Below are 16093 nucleotides of genomic sequence, written 5' to 3'. Positions count from 1 at the left end.
GAGAAATTGCCTCTAGTTGTCTAGTCCAACACCCAAGATTTAATACCTAAAATGACATTCTCCTCCCCCTATTTGTTACCTCCCCTTCTCACTCCCCCCCCCCCCGACAATCCCAACTGTTGCTAACTTGTCTCCTACACAATTTGTAGGCCGTCGATATCTGTGAAGCTGCCTCCAGTACAAGCAGTACCTCCATGACGGCTTACCTTACCCTGGCCAGGTTTGCGGACGCACAGTACCAGCACATTGTGAACTACATGAAATCGCCAGAGTTTGAATCCAAGAAAGGCATCTTGACCAAGTATCAGAGCAACGTAGAACAGCTCACTGTCATGGGGGATCTCAAAACAAGGTTTCAACCAGAAAAAACAACGGGTTTTTTTTTCCTCTTTTGTTAAAGTAATAATAAAAAACGATGGAAATTTAAATACAAGATTGTTTAAGTGCTTAGACCCCTCGAGTGTGATAGGCAGTGTTTACATCTTCCAAATCACCTTTTTTTGTCAGGAAATGGAATGGAATCATTGAGTGTAGAACACAACTTTTGGCATTTCTGCCTATATGAGCAGGAAAGTTACGTTACGTACCGGTGTGTAATGTATGTCAAATTTAAAAATAATAATAATAACAATAAATGAGACTTTTATAGTGCCAAATCAGTAGACAAAAATCACTGCTCAAGGAACTTTACAAAGAAAGCAGATTAATTTTCAAAATAACAAGTGAAAAGATTGGTTTTAAGTAGACTTTTGAATGTAGAAAGTTTAGAGCATGTGCGAATGTGATCTGGTAAATTGTTCCAGAGATAAGAGCCAGAGTATTCGAAGCTTCTGTGACCATAGGTCTTCAAGTGTGGTTTAGGAACAGTTAAATACAGTTTGTTGGAGGAACGAAGTGTGCAAGTTGGAATATATGGCAAGAGAAGTTGTGACAGGTACACAGGCTCTTCCAGATGATGAGCACAAAAGGTGAAAAGAAGTAGTTTATACTGAATTCTGTAGCTGAAAATCTCTTTTATGGATAAAGGTTAGAGGGCTGACATTTCGATTGTTTACAGAGGCAGGCTTAAATCGCTAGAGATTGAACAACAAGTCATAGAGAAGTTGAGTTTTGGTACTTTTAAACACATTCACCCTTCCTGCGTTTCATCTCACGTGTAACACCGTCAGATTTAACTCGTTGACTACTTCTCCTCTCCAGGTACTATCGTAATTTGCAGAAGCAGGGAGAACTTGACCAGAGCGAGATGGAATCCTTACTCCAGGACAGATCTCGTTACCTCAACTCCTCCGCAGAGTGTTACCTGAAGTACCTGAAGGCCAGCTCCGCTGAGCTCGACATTCCTGTATTCAGGCTGTGTTCCCTCTGGTTCAACAACCCGACCGAGGAGAGTGTTAACTCGTTACTACAGGTATGATGGTGAACTTTACTACCAAAGAGAGACTTGTGATCACTTGTAAAACAAAACAGGAAATACACACAAAACTCTGAATTTTCTGTGTCAGGAAATACAAACTTTTTCACCTGTGATCATGTATAAAACAAAACAGGAAATACACACAAAACACTGTATTTTTTGTGTCAGGAAATACAAACTTTTTCACCTGTGATCACGTGTAAAACAAAACAGGAAATACATGCAAAGACAGGCTTGGTAAACCTGTGTGTTTGGTACCAATTTCACAGGTAAAATCACATGTTTTCATGTGTGCCTTAAATATGTCGGACATAGTGTGAAAAAGTGTGTAAAGTGTGAAATGTGTTTCTCTACCTATGACAAATGTGAAACAATCCAAGCCAAGAATAATATAATACATAGCCAACTTGGATACTTCTGTATCACAGAAAACCTTGCTAGTTTATTTTGCACACATTTTCACATGTTGGATTCCTGGCCAAAGGTTGTCACAGATTCCTGTGACTGTTCTGGGGATTTCAACACTTTTTACCCCCAGGGACAAAAATTAACCTGTGGTAATGTGTGACCAAAGAGTCAAAATACCAACGTACAGTGGGGAGATATCTCACATACAAAACACAGATTTTGTGATCCCTCCCTTGTTTTTCCCCAGGGTTGCAAAAATGAAAGGAAATGTTTTTTCTATGTCAATTTTTTTTCAATTTTTTTGAATCTCTTGAATATTTGCAGAACTATATCAAGGAGCTGCCCAGTAGTAAATTTTTACCGATGTTATACCAACTGGCTGCCAGAATGACCACAAAGACACAGGACAAAGAAATCTTCCACAGCATTCTACAACAGGTTGGTTGGTTGCTTGCTATATCAGTGTACTAGGGTGTAAAGACTTTCAGCAAGTCCACACTCTGTTCTCATATTCTAGCAGAGTCCATCTGCACTCATTCTCACGCTCGGACTTTGTTTCGAACATCTTGACGTTTATATAAATCCTGAGATTTTCATGGACCCCAACACCCCGTCCCCCCTCCTCCCGCCCCTCTTTCAGACCCCTTTGCTTTACACAGACCCTCGATAACGTATCACAGAGTCCCTAGCGGGTCTGCGACCCAGAAGTTCAGGAATATTGTTTTTTTTAACTCTTCCTTCTAGACCAGCCTTATATTCTGACCCTTTTGGCATTCCATAAAGTTCACCTTGAAATATGTACATTTTTTTTTGTCTAACTTGTGTCTCGCAGTTAATTGAAAAGACAGCACATGATCACCCCTACCATACCCTCCCAATCATTCTGGCCCTCGCCAACGCCAACAAAGATGTCATGATAGCGTACAACAAGAAAGCGGGACGGTTATCGCGGAACGCACCGCAGGTCTCGGACGCCTCCCACGCCGACCAGGTTTGTACACGTTATTTTCACTTATCTGTGAGGATGGTAAAACCATTTGTGGACCATCCGATTCGGGTTTGTGGGGAATAAAACTCATGGTCCCTGTAGGAATTCACTAGGTTAAAAAAGATATTAAAAAAAAATTGAAAACCTGAGAAGTGTTAATAAAACAGCAGAGTGTACCCTTACTTATCAGTTGCCTCGATTGTCTTCTTCGTGAACGACAGCGGGAAATTGCCCGTAATTTTGGCAAAATTTTGCAAGGTTTCTAACCCTAACTATAACTTCATGGTATCTTTTTCCTCCACACCTTTCTATCTACCCCCTTCCCTTAATCCTCTCTTTGTCCCTCCACTGTTAATCTTCTACCTCTCCTCTTCCCCTGTTGGATTCTTTCTTTCTTCTCTCCATCCCTTGTCTACTAATCCCCTTACATCTATCTCTTTGTGTTCACCATGCTCATTAACATGTCTGTATTCTGTGCATGTTTTGTCCCTTCTGTTACTGTTACTTGTCATTTAGCCTTTGAAGAAGATCCTGCTAGGATCGAAACGTCAGGCCAACTTACTTTTACACATTCTATTACACAGGCTCTCTAGTGGATAAGCAATTTGCTAACAGTTTTATTTTATTTTGTTTTCATGGTATCTGAACAGACTTTACAATACCCCCACAAAAATGGTGTTATCTTGTAGGAATGAAACGATGTATGTTTTTGTATATTTTTCAAGTAGTTTTGTCCACTTCTAGTCTTCTCTCTCCATGCTGTAATCTCATTCGATTATTTGCCTCTCACAGGATCGCATGCAGGCCGCTGCGTCGATGGTGGAACGTTTGCGATCCGGGATGACGGATCGTATCATCAGAGACATGGAGAAGCTCTCGGATGCGTACATCGAACTCGCCGAATGGGACGTGTCACAGTTTAAGAAAGTCACTAGTAAGCAGGGAGATAGATTTTATACCTCTTTTGTTTTTAAGCCAGTGGAATTTATAGCTTTAATGAAGTAACATTTTGCAGATGTCAAATATTCCTCAAAAGAATAATTAAGTAAACAAATGGTAGAGAAAACACATGCCAAAAGTGTTAATGTATCCCTGGTCTTATAATTTTTATTTGCTAATTGGGTAAACGGTGTTGATGGCATTTGAATGAAGAAGGTTCTACAATTTGGAGGGTCCAAGCCCTTATCATATTTACCCTGTGGAAGTCTACAGTATTCCCATATGATATTTGTGTGAATAATAGTCTTCAAATATCTTAATACTGAGGTTGCCATCTGTCATAATGTACATATTAAAGTCCTTTATGATGTACGTGACATTAAGAAAACAAATTAATACAATCAGCTTTGCTTCGCTATATATGAGTAATGGAGTTAAGATCATCTGTGTTGTCTCCATATAATAGCATGCTGAAAATGAGCTAAAAAACTTTCCAAAATTGTACATTAACGTAGAAAATATTCCCGAGATTATTCCCAAGGTATCCAGAATTTATTTCCCAGAGAGGCTGAACAGTAAATCTCTGCTGGACTAAGAAACCTTCTACGTCAATTTATAGCAAATATTTACATAATGATCTTTAATCCTATGAATAATTCATGAATTTATTAGATTCGTCCAGAACCATTGTGCATTCATCCATCAATAGTCAAATTCACAGTTAGTAGCTACCTGGGGATGCTTTCCAAATCTTCTTTTTCATTGCCCTTCATCTGTTCATTTTTCTTACTTTTTCACTATTTTTCTTACTTATTTATTTATTTTTTGTTATCAGAACCAATCAATTTCCCTACAAATCTTCAAATATGCACGCTGAAAAACTTGCAGACAGCTGTAGCTACCGTAGATATCCCAGTGGACCTAAACTGTCGCTATGGCAACATTGTTACCATACAGAAATTTGAATTGACCTTTAAACTGGCCGGTGGCATCAATTTGCCAAAGATCATCAAGTGTATAGGATCAGATGGGGTGACCAGAAGACAGCTTGTCAAGGTAAAATTTAAAGCTAGTGTTTAAAGCTAGATAAAGTAACCTTCCTCTTCGCATTTAATGAATTTGTAACAACCTCTACTCCTCTACTCACTGGGCCCTTCCCAAATTTCGTTGGATGAGAATAACAATGAATGATTGAACAACAGAAATGAGAGCAAAGGCCAAGAACTTATAAAAGCCCATTCGTGACTGTGGGACCCTTGGTACAATATTGACATTGGAGCCCTTCAGACCTTTGGTTACCCTAGTTACAGAAAACCTTTTGCAGGTGATTGCCCCCTGAAAGCTGAGAGTACGTTCATTAGAGAGTCGATTAACATTTTGCTCCACAAAGCATTCTCTATAAGCGGTAATACCAAAATGACTAGATTGATTGTTATAATCTTTTTCTTTGTGTCATTATCATAGAACAATCAGCAATATAGCTCCGTGTTAGCACCGTGGTGGACAGTCACCAAAGGTGTCTGTCCACAATTCCTCATTCCTCGTTGATTCACACAACCAAATGTTAACTTTCAAAGTTGTACAAGTTTTTCAACTGGCATATCTTACCCACCACAAGACGGTTGGGACCAGAGTGGCACTTGCAAGTTTACCCGCCCCCGACATGGCTGTTAAAAATTTGAGATGAACGTGGTGAAATTTTTAGCAAGGTACATCCCAGCCTTGCCTCTCGTTGCGGAATCTTAACGGTGCACCAAAGAGAATTTCTAGCATGCCTCTAAACCACCTTTTGTTTTTCCACATCACTGGACTTATTTTAAAGTTTGTGTGTCACATTATTAATTAATGAATTAATTACTCATCAAGGTATTGACCACCCTCTCTTTTCCTCCTTCTCGCTCTCCCCCCCCCCCCCTTCACTCCTTTTCCTACTAGGGTAAAGATGATCTTCGTCAGGATGCGGTGATGCAGCAGGTGTTCGGTCTGGTCAACCATCTCCTAGCTCAGAACCCGGAGACCAGACAGAGGCAGCTTCACATCCGGAGATACAAGGTGAGTCTCCCTCCCCCACCCCCTCCCCCAACCCTCCACACTGACCAAATGATGAGGGCACGCAGCGACTGTGTTCCGTTTAATGGCATTTGCTGGTTTAGGTCACATGCAAAAGTAATTTTCCCTGCGAGTTCTTTTGTTGTTTACGTTGGGTTGAAATTGGACAGTTGTACACCGTGCCACACCATTACTATTTAGTAGGTGTTCTGTGTGCAGCCTTAAGTGTTCAGTGTACAGCCTTAAAGGCATTGAAGACTTGCTTCAAACCGTGTGCGGCCATCTGAAAAAGTTAACTTTCTGTTGCTTGCAAGTGACGTTTTGTTTGTGTCGCTATAAAATGCAGATAGTAATGAAACGTGATAACTTGTTATCTTTAGCTGGACCTGAGATGTCCATGTTGTATGGTTTATACACTGTGTTGTGGGTATTGACCGTAGCTGTATGTACTCACTGTACACTAGTGTCTAATTACCGACGGTAGCAAGCTGTGTGTGTATTTTCTGGGATCGATTGTGGTGTCTAACACTTCTGTTACACCTCATTCGAAACTAGGTCAGATTACCGGCATTAGACGTTTCTTTTTGCGCGAGTCTTCACATCCTTTAAGTGGCCTGTGTACAGCCTTAAATGTTCTGTCCTAAGGAAGTTGCATATTTATACAGAAAGGGAGAAAGCATCGTTCGTTCTATATTATTAAAAAAGACATTTACAAAGGACTGCTGAATATTCATGCATTTGTCTTTGTCCAATTAGAATTATTCGTACTAACAGAATCAGCTTTACAATACACTAGAAGCAATTATGATCTGTTTTGACCTGTATAATCAAATACATCATATCTTGAACTATTTTTTTTATTAAGTTTTGCCCAAGTTAAATTAATAATTTCAGCCACCAGATGTTCATTTATCAAAATTTTATTTATTTTTCTGATGCAGGTAGTGCCACTTTCCCAAAGAAGTGGTATTTTAGAATGGTGCGAAGGCACTGTACCGCTAGGGTTGTATCTGCTCGGCAACCAGAAGACGGACTTTGGGGCTCACAAGAGATACCGTCCAGACGACAAAACATCTCTCCAGTGCAGGAGACTTATGCAGGTATCTTTGTGCAAACTATATTGTGCGGTCCATTATAGATAGATATATATCATACCAATTGCAACACATTCATAAATACAGCTTTCAGGGATGTGCCCAGGATTTTCTGAGTGCCGGGTATACTGATCGCCGTCCTCGGGGAGGGGTCTAAGGTGTCCCCCTCCCCTTTGAGAAAATTTTCGATTTTTGAAGGTGCTCAGATGCCAAATGCTGGCACTTGAGTAGCTTTTTAAGCACATACACATACACAAGTATACACTTGTTTTGCTAACAATTTACATTTTTTTATTTTTTTTAGTGAAATATATGACGTACCTGGTAAAAGTTATTAGTTTGTTTCAAAGAGATTTTGCAAGGGACCGATTGAGAGCCGTAAGTAATGTTTCTCGCATTCATAACTGATGCATTATTAGCCGAATTTATGATTTTTTTAATTGTTCTCAGAACATGCCTACATGATAAAGCGGCCCATTTTATTATCAACCAGGCAATTAAACTGCTATAATAGGTCCATATTTGAAGAAAAATTCATCCAATATTGATCTGAATATTCAAATGTCATTTTTATGAAAAATGAAGCTTAATAAACCGATTTATATCGATTAGACAACAGATATCAGCTATCGGGAATGGATATAATCCATCCTGATTGAAATTGGAAAAAGTCAAGGTTTGGTCGAAATTTGACATTTTTCTAAGGGTATAGCCTTATGATTTTTTCAATTTTTGGTCGAATTCTGAAGCTTAATTAACCGATTTATATCGATAAGACAACAGATATGAGCTATCGGGAATCGATATAATCCACCCTGATAGAAATTGGAAAAAGTCAATTTTTGGTCGAAATTTGACATTTTTGTAAGGGTATTGCCTTGTGGTTTTTTCAATTTTTGGTCGAATTTATGATTTTTTTATTTGTTCCCAGAACATGCCTACATGATAAAGCGGCCCATTTTATTATCAACCAGGCAATAAAACTGCTATAATAGGTCCATATTTGAAGAAAAATTCATCCTATATTGATCAGAATATTCAAATGTCATTTTTATGAAAAATGAAGCTTAATAAACCGATTTATATCGATTAGACAACAGATATCAGCTATCGGGAATGGATATAATCCATCCTGATTGAAATTGGAAAAAGTCAATTTTTGGTCCAAATTTGACATTTTTGTAAGGGTATATATAGCCTTATGATTTTTTCAATTTTTGGCCGAATTTATGATTTTTTTAATTGTTCCCAGAACATGCCTACATGAGAAAGCGGCCCATTTTATTATCAACCAGGCAATAAAACTGCTATAATAGGTCCATATTTGAAGAAAAATTCATCCAATATTGATCGGAATATTCAAATGTCATTTTTATGAAAAATGAAGCTTAATAAACCGATTTATATCGATTAGACAACAGATATCAGCTTTCGGGAATGGATATAATCCATCCTGATAGAAATTGGAAAAAGTCAATTTTTGGTCCAAATTTGACATTTTTGTAAGGGTATAGCCTTATGATTTTTTCAATTTTTGGCCGAATTTATGATTTTTTTAATTGTTCCCAGAACATGCCTGCATGATAAAGCGGCCCATTTTATTATCAACCAGGCAATAGAACTGCTATAATAGGTCCATATTTGAAGACAAATTCATCCTATATTGATCGGAATATTCAAATGTCATTTTTATGAAAAATGAAGCTTAATAAACCGATTTATATCGATTAGACAACAGATATCAGCTATCGGGAATCGATATAATCCATCCTGATTGAAATTGGAAAAAGTCAATTTTTGGTCCAAATTTGACATTTTTGTAAGGGTATAGCCTTATGATTTTTTCAATTTCTGACCGAATTTATGATTTTTTTAATTGTTCCCAGAACATAAAGCGGCCCATTTTATTATCAACCAGGTAATAAAACTGCTATAATAGGTCCATATTTGAAGAAAAATTCATCCAATATTGATCGGAATATTCAAATGTCATTTTTATGAAAAATGAAGCTTAATAAACCGATTTATATCGATTAGACAACAGATATCATCTTTCGGGAATGGATATAATCCATCCTGATAGAAATTGGAAAAAGTCAATTTTTGGTCCAAATTTGACATTTTTGTAAGGGTATAGCCTTATGATTTTTTCAATTTTTGGCCGAATTTATGATTTTTTTAATGTTCCCAGAACATGCCTACATGATAAAGCGGCCCATTTTATTATCAACCAGGCAATAAAACTGCTATAATAGGTCCACATTTGAAGAAAAATTCATCCAATATTGATCTGAATATTCAAATGTCATTTTTATGAAAAATGAAGCTTAATAAACCGATTTATATCGATTAGACAACAGATATCAGCTGTCGGGAATCGATATAATCCATCCTGATTGAAATTGGAAAAAGTCAATTTTTGGTCCAAATTTGACATTTTTGTAAGGGTATAGCCTTATGATTTTTTCAATTTCTGACCGAATTTATGATTTTTTAAATTGTTCCCAGAACATGCCTACATGATAAAGCGGCCCATTTTATTATCAACCAGGCAATAAAACTGCTATAATAGGTCCATATTTGAAGAAAAATTCATCCAATATTGATCGGAATATTCAAATGTCATTTTTATGAAAAATGAAGCTTAATAAACCGATTTATATCGATTAGACAACAGATATCAGCTTTCGGGAATGGATATAATCCATCCTGATAGAAATTGGAAAAAGTCAATTTTTGGTCGAAATTGGACATTTTTGTAAGGGTATAGCCTTATGATTTTTTCAATTTTTGGCCGAATTCATGATTTTTTTAATTGTTCCCAGAACATGCCTACATGATAAAGCGGCCCATTTTATTATCAACCAGGCAATAAAACTGCTATAATAGGTCCATATTTGAAGACAAATTCATCCAAATATCAACCATGCATTGGAACTGGTTACCCCCCCCCCTTTTATGTTTAAATTTTCCCAAGCCATGTGTTGAACATGCATTGAATGATATCTGTTTTAACCTGTTATTTTTACAGGATTCGCACTCTGGCGATGGCAACTCTCGATATCGAACATTCCTCAAAGTCTGCAGCGGTCACTTCAAGCCGGTCTTCAGGCATTTCTTCTTTGAGAAGTTTCTGGAACCAGCTGTCTGGTTTGAAAAGAGACTAGCCTACAGCAGAAGCGCCGCAACATGTTCAATAGGTATGTTTGCAGGGTTCCGATAGCTGAAGAAGATGCCCAATATTTGTTTGGTGTTTATAAATAATGTCAGAGAATTGCTATGACGAGAAATTGTCGTGCAAAAACTTCATCTGTGCAATTGGATTATAATTTTTCATTAATTAATTTAATTTGAGAATGAGAATTAAGAGATCAATAATCTGAAGTGCAAGTTATGTGCAAGTTAAATGACAATTTTCCCTCAGTGGGTCCGTGATATTATTCAGTGTTTTCATGCCCTTTAATTTGGGATTGTGTTGTTGTGTTGCATTATATCAGTGCCATTTAGCAAGCCTTGAAGCAGGATCTCAGCAGACAGCCAATGCCACATCCATCCTGTAAAATATTTCAGTCCAACTCGAGAGAAAGTTGACCCATAATCTTGCACTTACTGGATTAGTGGACACTTAAGGCCTGAGACTTAAGCAGCCTGTCCTGCCCATCGTTGCTCAGTCGATGTCAGAGAGCTTACCGAGAACTAGTTGAGAACTGCTAGTTGAAAAAATTGACAAAATAGAAAAAGAAGATATCGTATTTGTGTTTTTCAGACAATTATTAACTGTTTACCATTTCCTGCAAACGCTTTTACATCTCTCTCTCCACCTCTCTCTCTCTCCACTTCTCGCTCCTTCAGTTGGGTACGTGGTAGGCCTGGGAGATCGACACGTCCAAAACATTCTGATCGACTGCAACAGCGCCGAACTGGTCCACATCGATCTCGGTATTCTATTCGCTCTCCGTTTTTGTGTCAAAATATACTTTTAACCCTTTTTTCTTCTTCTTCTTCTCTGGTTTGCTTTGATGTGAAGTGACACCAACTTTCAGCAACAAATTTGCGGCAGTCTTAAGACTGCGGGTAATATTGTATAATGGCGATGTGTTACGTATATGTATATTACCATGACTACAGAATAAATGGTTGCTAATGGCAACAGCGCAACCTGTCTGTATATATATATATATGTCCACTGTAGGGTAGTACTATAAAAAGATATTGTAGCCCAGTGGTCCGCAAATTGTGGGTTGCAACCTGAAAGGTGAGTTGCTGAAAATACTTGGTGGGTCAATTGTATTTGTACAAGAAATGTTTGTCATGAGCACATAACAGATAGCTGTTACTGGTGTGTGCTCTTGCCATGCATTAAGCTCACGTGAGATGATGAGATGCTATCAGTTCATTAATACAAACAGAACTGGAATTCTTTGGAAGTATATCTTTGTTTTTTTTCTCTATTTTTCAGGCGTGGCATTCGAGCAAGGCAGGATCCTACCCACCCCAGAGACGATTCCCTTTCGACTGACGAGAGATTTGGTGGACGGTATGGGTGTTGCAGGGGTCGAGGGTGTTTTTCGTAGGTAAATGCTTGATCCACGCGGTGTCTTATTCCACTCAATTTTGCCAAAACGTGACAAATTGTCAAAAGTGGCCATGTTGCTGATTTTCTTGTCAAATCACGTTCTCCACCCCCACAGCGCCCATCAAACTGGAATAAGCATCCTGAATTCTATGCAGACCACAGCAACAAAATGATCAAACCATAAGGATTCTTCATTTACTTGGGACGTAAAAGATTGGTTGACACACATAATGAAATGTGTCGGGCAACAATTTGCAGTACTTGACACCAATGGATGCCCACTAAAACTCATGTATTATATAATATATTATAATAATATATTAATTCATAATATAAAATATATTATAATATATATATATAATATATATAATTATTATTATAATACATAAATAATACATAAATTATAATATTATTTTAAGCAGTGTGGAGTACAGTGTAATTGCACTTGTTCATATCCTCTCCACAATAGCAGAGCGGAAACAAATTCTTCTAGAATGCCGCAAAACTCGGTGAAAGACTGGAACAAACTCCGCAACTCAATTGACACGACATCCACATCCACTTCCAAGCTACTGATAAAGTATCATGAGATCATGCAAATAACTTTGTTCCACATTTCCTCACAACTCTGTTGTATGATAGTATTGCATCTACATAAGTTTCTCTAGTACATCTGTTGCACAAACGTTGTCATGTTGACATGCGATTTTGGTCGTAATAACCCTATAAATTGTTCTTTTCGCCATCTTTCCATTTCTCGACCAGATGTTGTGAAAAGACCATGGAGGTGATGAGACACAACCAAGAGGCTTTATTAGCAGTCCTAGAGGTGATTTAATTAAAAAACATTCAGTATTTTTATCCTAGACCCCTTGGTATTTCAATGTTTTCTTACTTGTGGACTGGAGTCCATGAGAGGTGGTTAAACATCTTCCTAATGAGAAATTTTAGCATTGCAATATTGTGTTATATTTTGCAACTTTTGAAGTATGTCGTGTTCTTCATTCCACAAACACCAGCAATCTTATTCCTCAGGGGATGAGTTTAGCCGTCCTCCAAAAGGGTCGCAACCCCCAGTTTGAATACCAGGGGGTCTCAGACCACCATTACAAAGGAACACCCAAAAAAGATATTGAAAGAAGTGCCTGTTTGAATTTTTGACAATGTGATTAGACCAGACTGGTATGAAAAGTGACAAAATGTCGATAATGGATAATGTAATCATTTAATTTAATTTACTGATTTTAGGTTGCGTTTTTGGAGTAAGAAGCTAGGTTCATCATCGGGTAGCGATTGGTAACATTACATAACATAACACAGCTTCATCGTCACCGATATTTCTACACTTTATTACTGTGTTACTGTACTGTTATACTGTACTGTACTACACTGTGTTACTGTGAGTTTTCACCAGGTTCTTGTGCTATCAACCCGATGATGTAGCTTTGCCATCATCGTTCGCATTTATTTTGGCATCTCACTCTATTTATTCTTCACAGGTGCTGTTGTACGATCCACTGTACGACTGGACCATGTCTCCCATGAAGGCCCTGGCCCTCCAGAAGCAACAAGATAAACTGGAGGCAGACGGCTTGGGAGGAGACACAAACACCTCGGCGACCGTCGGCAACATGTCGTCCTTCAATATCGACCAGATGGAACATCACGGGCGGTCGAGGTACCAGGCCGAGCAGAACAAGGAGGAGGTGAACACAGTGGCAGAGAGGGCGCTGTTGAGACTGCGACAGAAACTGCAAGGCTTGGAAGAAGGAGTGACGTTGAGCGTCTCGGGGCAGATCAATCACTTGATACAAGAAGCCAGAGACCCAAAGAATCTATGCAGGGTGTTCCCTGGTTGGCAGCCATGGGTCTGAATCTATGCAGGGTGTGCCCTGGTTGGCAGCCATGGGTGTGAATCTATGCAGGGTGTACCCTGGTTGGCAGCCATGGGTGTGAATCTATGCACGGTGTTCCCTGGTTGGCAGCCATGGGTCTGAATCTATGCAGGGTGTGCCCTGGTTGGCAGCCATGGGTATGATGATCAAACAGTTACAAATATGCAAAACGCTGTATATATAATATAGATAGGATGTTTGCCAAGGCTATTTACAAAAAGAAATCTTAGGTGATGGCGGTATCTCTCTTTGGATTAGAGAAGAGGTTACCGCCCTGTATAACACTACCGTCAGTTCTACAAATTGACTTAAATGAAATTAATTTTTTTTCCATTTATTCATTGGTAACAGCCATTGGGGATTACCCCCAAAAGGACAAACACTTAGAATTCTTACTTCAATCAAACTTGTGACGATAAAACATTTGTAAATTACAGTGAAACAACGAATAGTTAGTTTGAAGCACTGACATGAATTTGACCTCGTGTACCTGAACCTCTCTAGTCACAGAGGTACAAGAAGAAATAGAAATGAAATGAGACTAAATGTAGAATTATCAATACAGGTATGATTGCACATTATAATATTGACTACTGCCACAGTTGTTGCATATTCCAAAAAAAAAAAAAAACATTTCCAATGTTTGCTCTATATAAAAATTCAACATCACAAAGCTGGTTTGTGATAAAATAGGAAAAAAAGAAAAATTGTGTATAAAACGGAATTTTGTAAAACTAGCTCACCGGCTTGACATTACATAATACCCGCCCCCCCCACTCCCCAAAACAAAATGGTTTCCTCATCAAAAATAGTGAAAGCCCCTAACAGTCAGGAATTTCACAATGTCGTTCCAGTTGCTCAGTTTGCCCTGAAATGTTTACTTCACCTGTTAGTTACTGTTCAGAAATAAACATTTTCACGTGATCACATACTATCCTGTTACTTTGACAAAACGGTAACAAATTTGAAACATTAATATATTCACTGTGCTAAATTGTCCCTCTCTCTTCATGCCACAGCAACTTGAACCTGTAAAATTTACATCCAAAACTAACCTAGCCACATTATTTCAACCTAAGTCGTCCATTTTGCCACTACTCCCTTCATGAATAAAATTTCTCACCGATGAAAGATACCTGAGAACTGAACACATTAACTTCACAGCTGTTATATTTACACTTCACTGGTTGATGCAATAGTATTTGGCCGTAGACCACCACCTTTGACTTAAAATGCAACAATGTCAACATCCGCAAAGAGCAAAACGTAAAAAAAATTAAATAGCTGCTACTGCATTGGTTAAAAAGATTTTTTTAATACCTGTCTAGAATGATTTACATCACTTTCTTCCTTTCACATTATTGTGTCTCCCAATATTTTTCCTTTTTTTTTTTTACCATTTCAACTACAACTATGTATAAAGTTTGTAATAGTTACTGAAGGATGGTATTAAATATCACAATTTTCCATATTTTCTTGTGACTCTTGAGTCTTACTTTAAGATAACTTAGTTTATGATAAAATACTAGAGACATGATCAATATCTGATTATAGTTCTGAGGAATATTTCATCCATTCTAAGATTAATATATTTCATGCCCAGACAGCGATTGAAAATTTCATCTAGGGAGAGAGGGAGGCACTTTGCGACACAAATCACAGAGTGAGTGATCCCCCCACCCCCCCCCTTAACAAAACAATGATACATTCTGAAAGGTTGGCTCGGAAAAGAATGAAAACATTTACAGCCGCTCTTCCAATCTTTTACTTTTGGAATAAAAACCAAAAGAATGCAAATTCCGCACATACTTGTTGTGTTCTAATAGCACATATCGTATAAAAGCCTTGGACACGCATCGACGCTTGGATGCCGCCCTCTGCCAGCCTTCTCATTTCATCAAAGGAATTCTTCAGATGTTGTACGGCGAGTTACTGAGAGTGAACTCTAGCTGTCAGTGCAGCATTGGTCATACTCGCGAGTCGACGAGTAAATCATCGTCGCTGTCGTCTTTATATTCCAGAGGATTCGGAGACGTCTCTTTGAGTATCTCTTCGTCTTCCCCGTCGCTGTCGAACAGACCTCTGGTCTCCTCCAGGGTCGACACCGAACGATCCCCATTCGATAACTGCACGTGACAAATTATATCAGTGTGTTAAAACGACAAGATAGTGAGTGGGGAAAGAGAGATGGACAGTAGTGTTATACAGGACGGTGGTGTTATACTGGGCGGTGGTGTTATACAGGGCGGTGGTGTTATATAGGACGGTGGTGTTATACAGGGCGGTGGTGTTATACAGGGCGGTGGTGTTATATAGGACGGTGGTGTTATACTGGGCGGTGGTGTTATATAGGACGGTGGTGTTATACAGGGCGGTGGTGTTATACAGGACGGTGGTGTTATATAGGACGGTGGTGTCATACTGGGCGGTTTTGTTATACAAGATGGTGGTGTTATACAAGATGGTGGTGTTATACAGGACACTGGTGTTATATAGAACGGTAGTGTTATATAGAACGGTGGTGTTATATTAGTTACATATTATATTGAGTGTTTATGCATTAATAGCTGGGTAACTAACAGGACATTGCTGTCATATGCCCCACTGAGGTCAAAGCTTCAAGTCAAACCGCAGTGTTGAATTTATATAACTCATGGCTGCAGATAACACTCTTGGATGGTTTCACCATAAATGATCTCTCAGTGGATGTGAAATGCATCGAGAGCA

The 16093-nt window shown here is 38.5% G+C and overlaps 2 protein-coding genes across 3 annotated transcripts in view; one reads left to right on the top strand and one right to left on the bottom strand.

The window, feature by feature from the left end:
* Positions 1 to 14839, top strand: part of LOC139962845 (serine-protein kinase ATM-like) — a 62713-nt gene extending 47874 nt beyond the window's left edge. The window contains exons 48-60 of the mRNA XM_071963215.1: positions 150 to 352; positions 1201 to 1411; positions 2150 to 2263; positions 2658 to 2816; positions 3606 to 3747; positions 4588 to 4808; positions 5688 to 5804; positions 6743 to 6901; positions 9927 to 10095; positions 10748 to 10834; positions 11355 to 11469; positions 12237 to 12300; positions 12971 to 14839. Coding sequence (XP_071819316.1) covers positions 150 to 352; positions 1201 to 1411; positions 2150 to 2263; positions 2658 to 2816; positions 3606 to 3747; positions 4588 to 4808; positions 5688 to 5804; positions 6743 to 6901; positions 9927 to 10095; positions 10748 to 10834; positions 11355 to 11469; positions 12237 to 12300; positions 12971 to 13345 — 2136 coding nt within the window. The 3' untranslated portion in view covers positions 13346 to 14839. The remainder of the gene's footprint in view (positions 1 to 149; positions 353 to 1200; positions 1412 to 2149; positions 2264 to 2657; positions 2817 to 3605; positions 3748 to 4587; positions 4809 to 5687; positions 5805 to 6742; positions 6902 to 9926; positions 10096 to 10747; positions 10835 to 11354; positions 11470 to 12236; positions 12301 to 12970) is intronic.
* Positions 13685 to 16093, bottom strand: part of LOC139962846 (cation-independent mannose-6-phosphate receptor-like) — a 45610-nt gene continuing 43201 nt past the window's right edge. For both annotated transcript variants that reach the window (XM_071963216.1, XM_071963217.1), the window contains one exon: positions 13685 to 15492. In XM_071963216.1, coding sequence (XP_071819317.1) covers positions 15334 to 15492 — 159 coding nt within the window. In that variant the 3' untranslated portion in view covers positions 13685 to 15333. The remainder of the gene's footprint in view (positions 15493 to 16093) is intronic.

The sequence above is a fragment of the Apostichopus japonicus genome, chromosome 21 (assembly GCF_037975245.1).
Source record: "Apostichopus japonicus isolate 1M-3 chromosome 21, ASM3797524v1, whole genome shotgun sequence".
In the NCBI taxonomy this organism is placed as follows: Eukaryota; Metazoa; Echinodermata; class Holothuroidea; order Aspidochirotida; family Stichopodidae; genus Apostichopus; species Apostichopus japonicus.
Note: the sequence above shows the minus strand (reverse complement) of the source record. Positions and strands in the feature narration are given on the sequence as shown.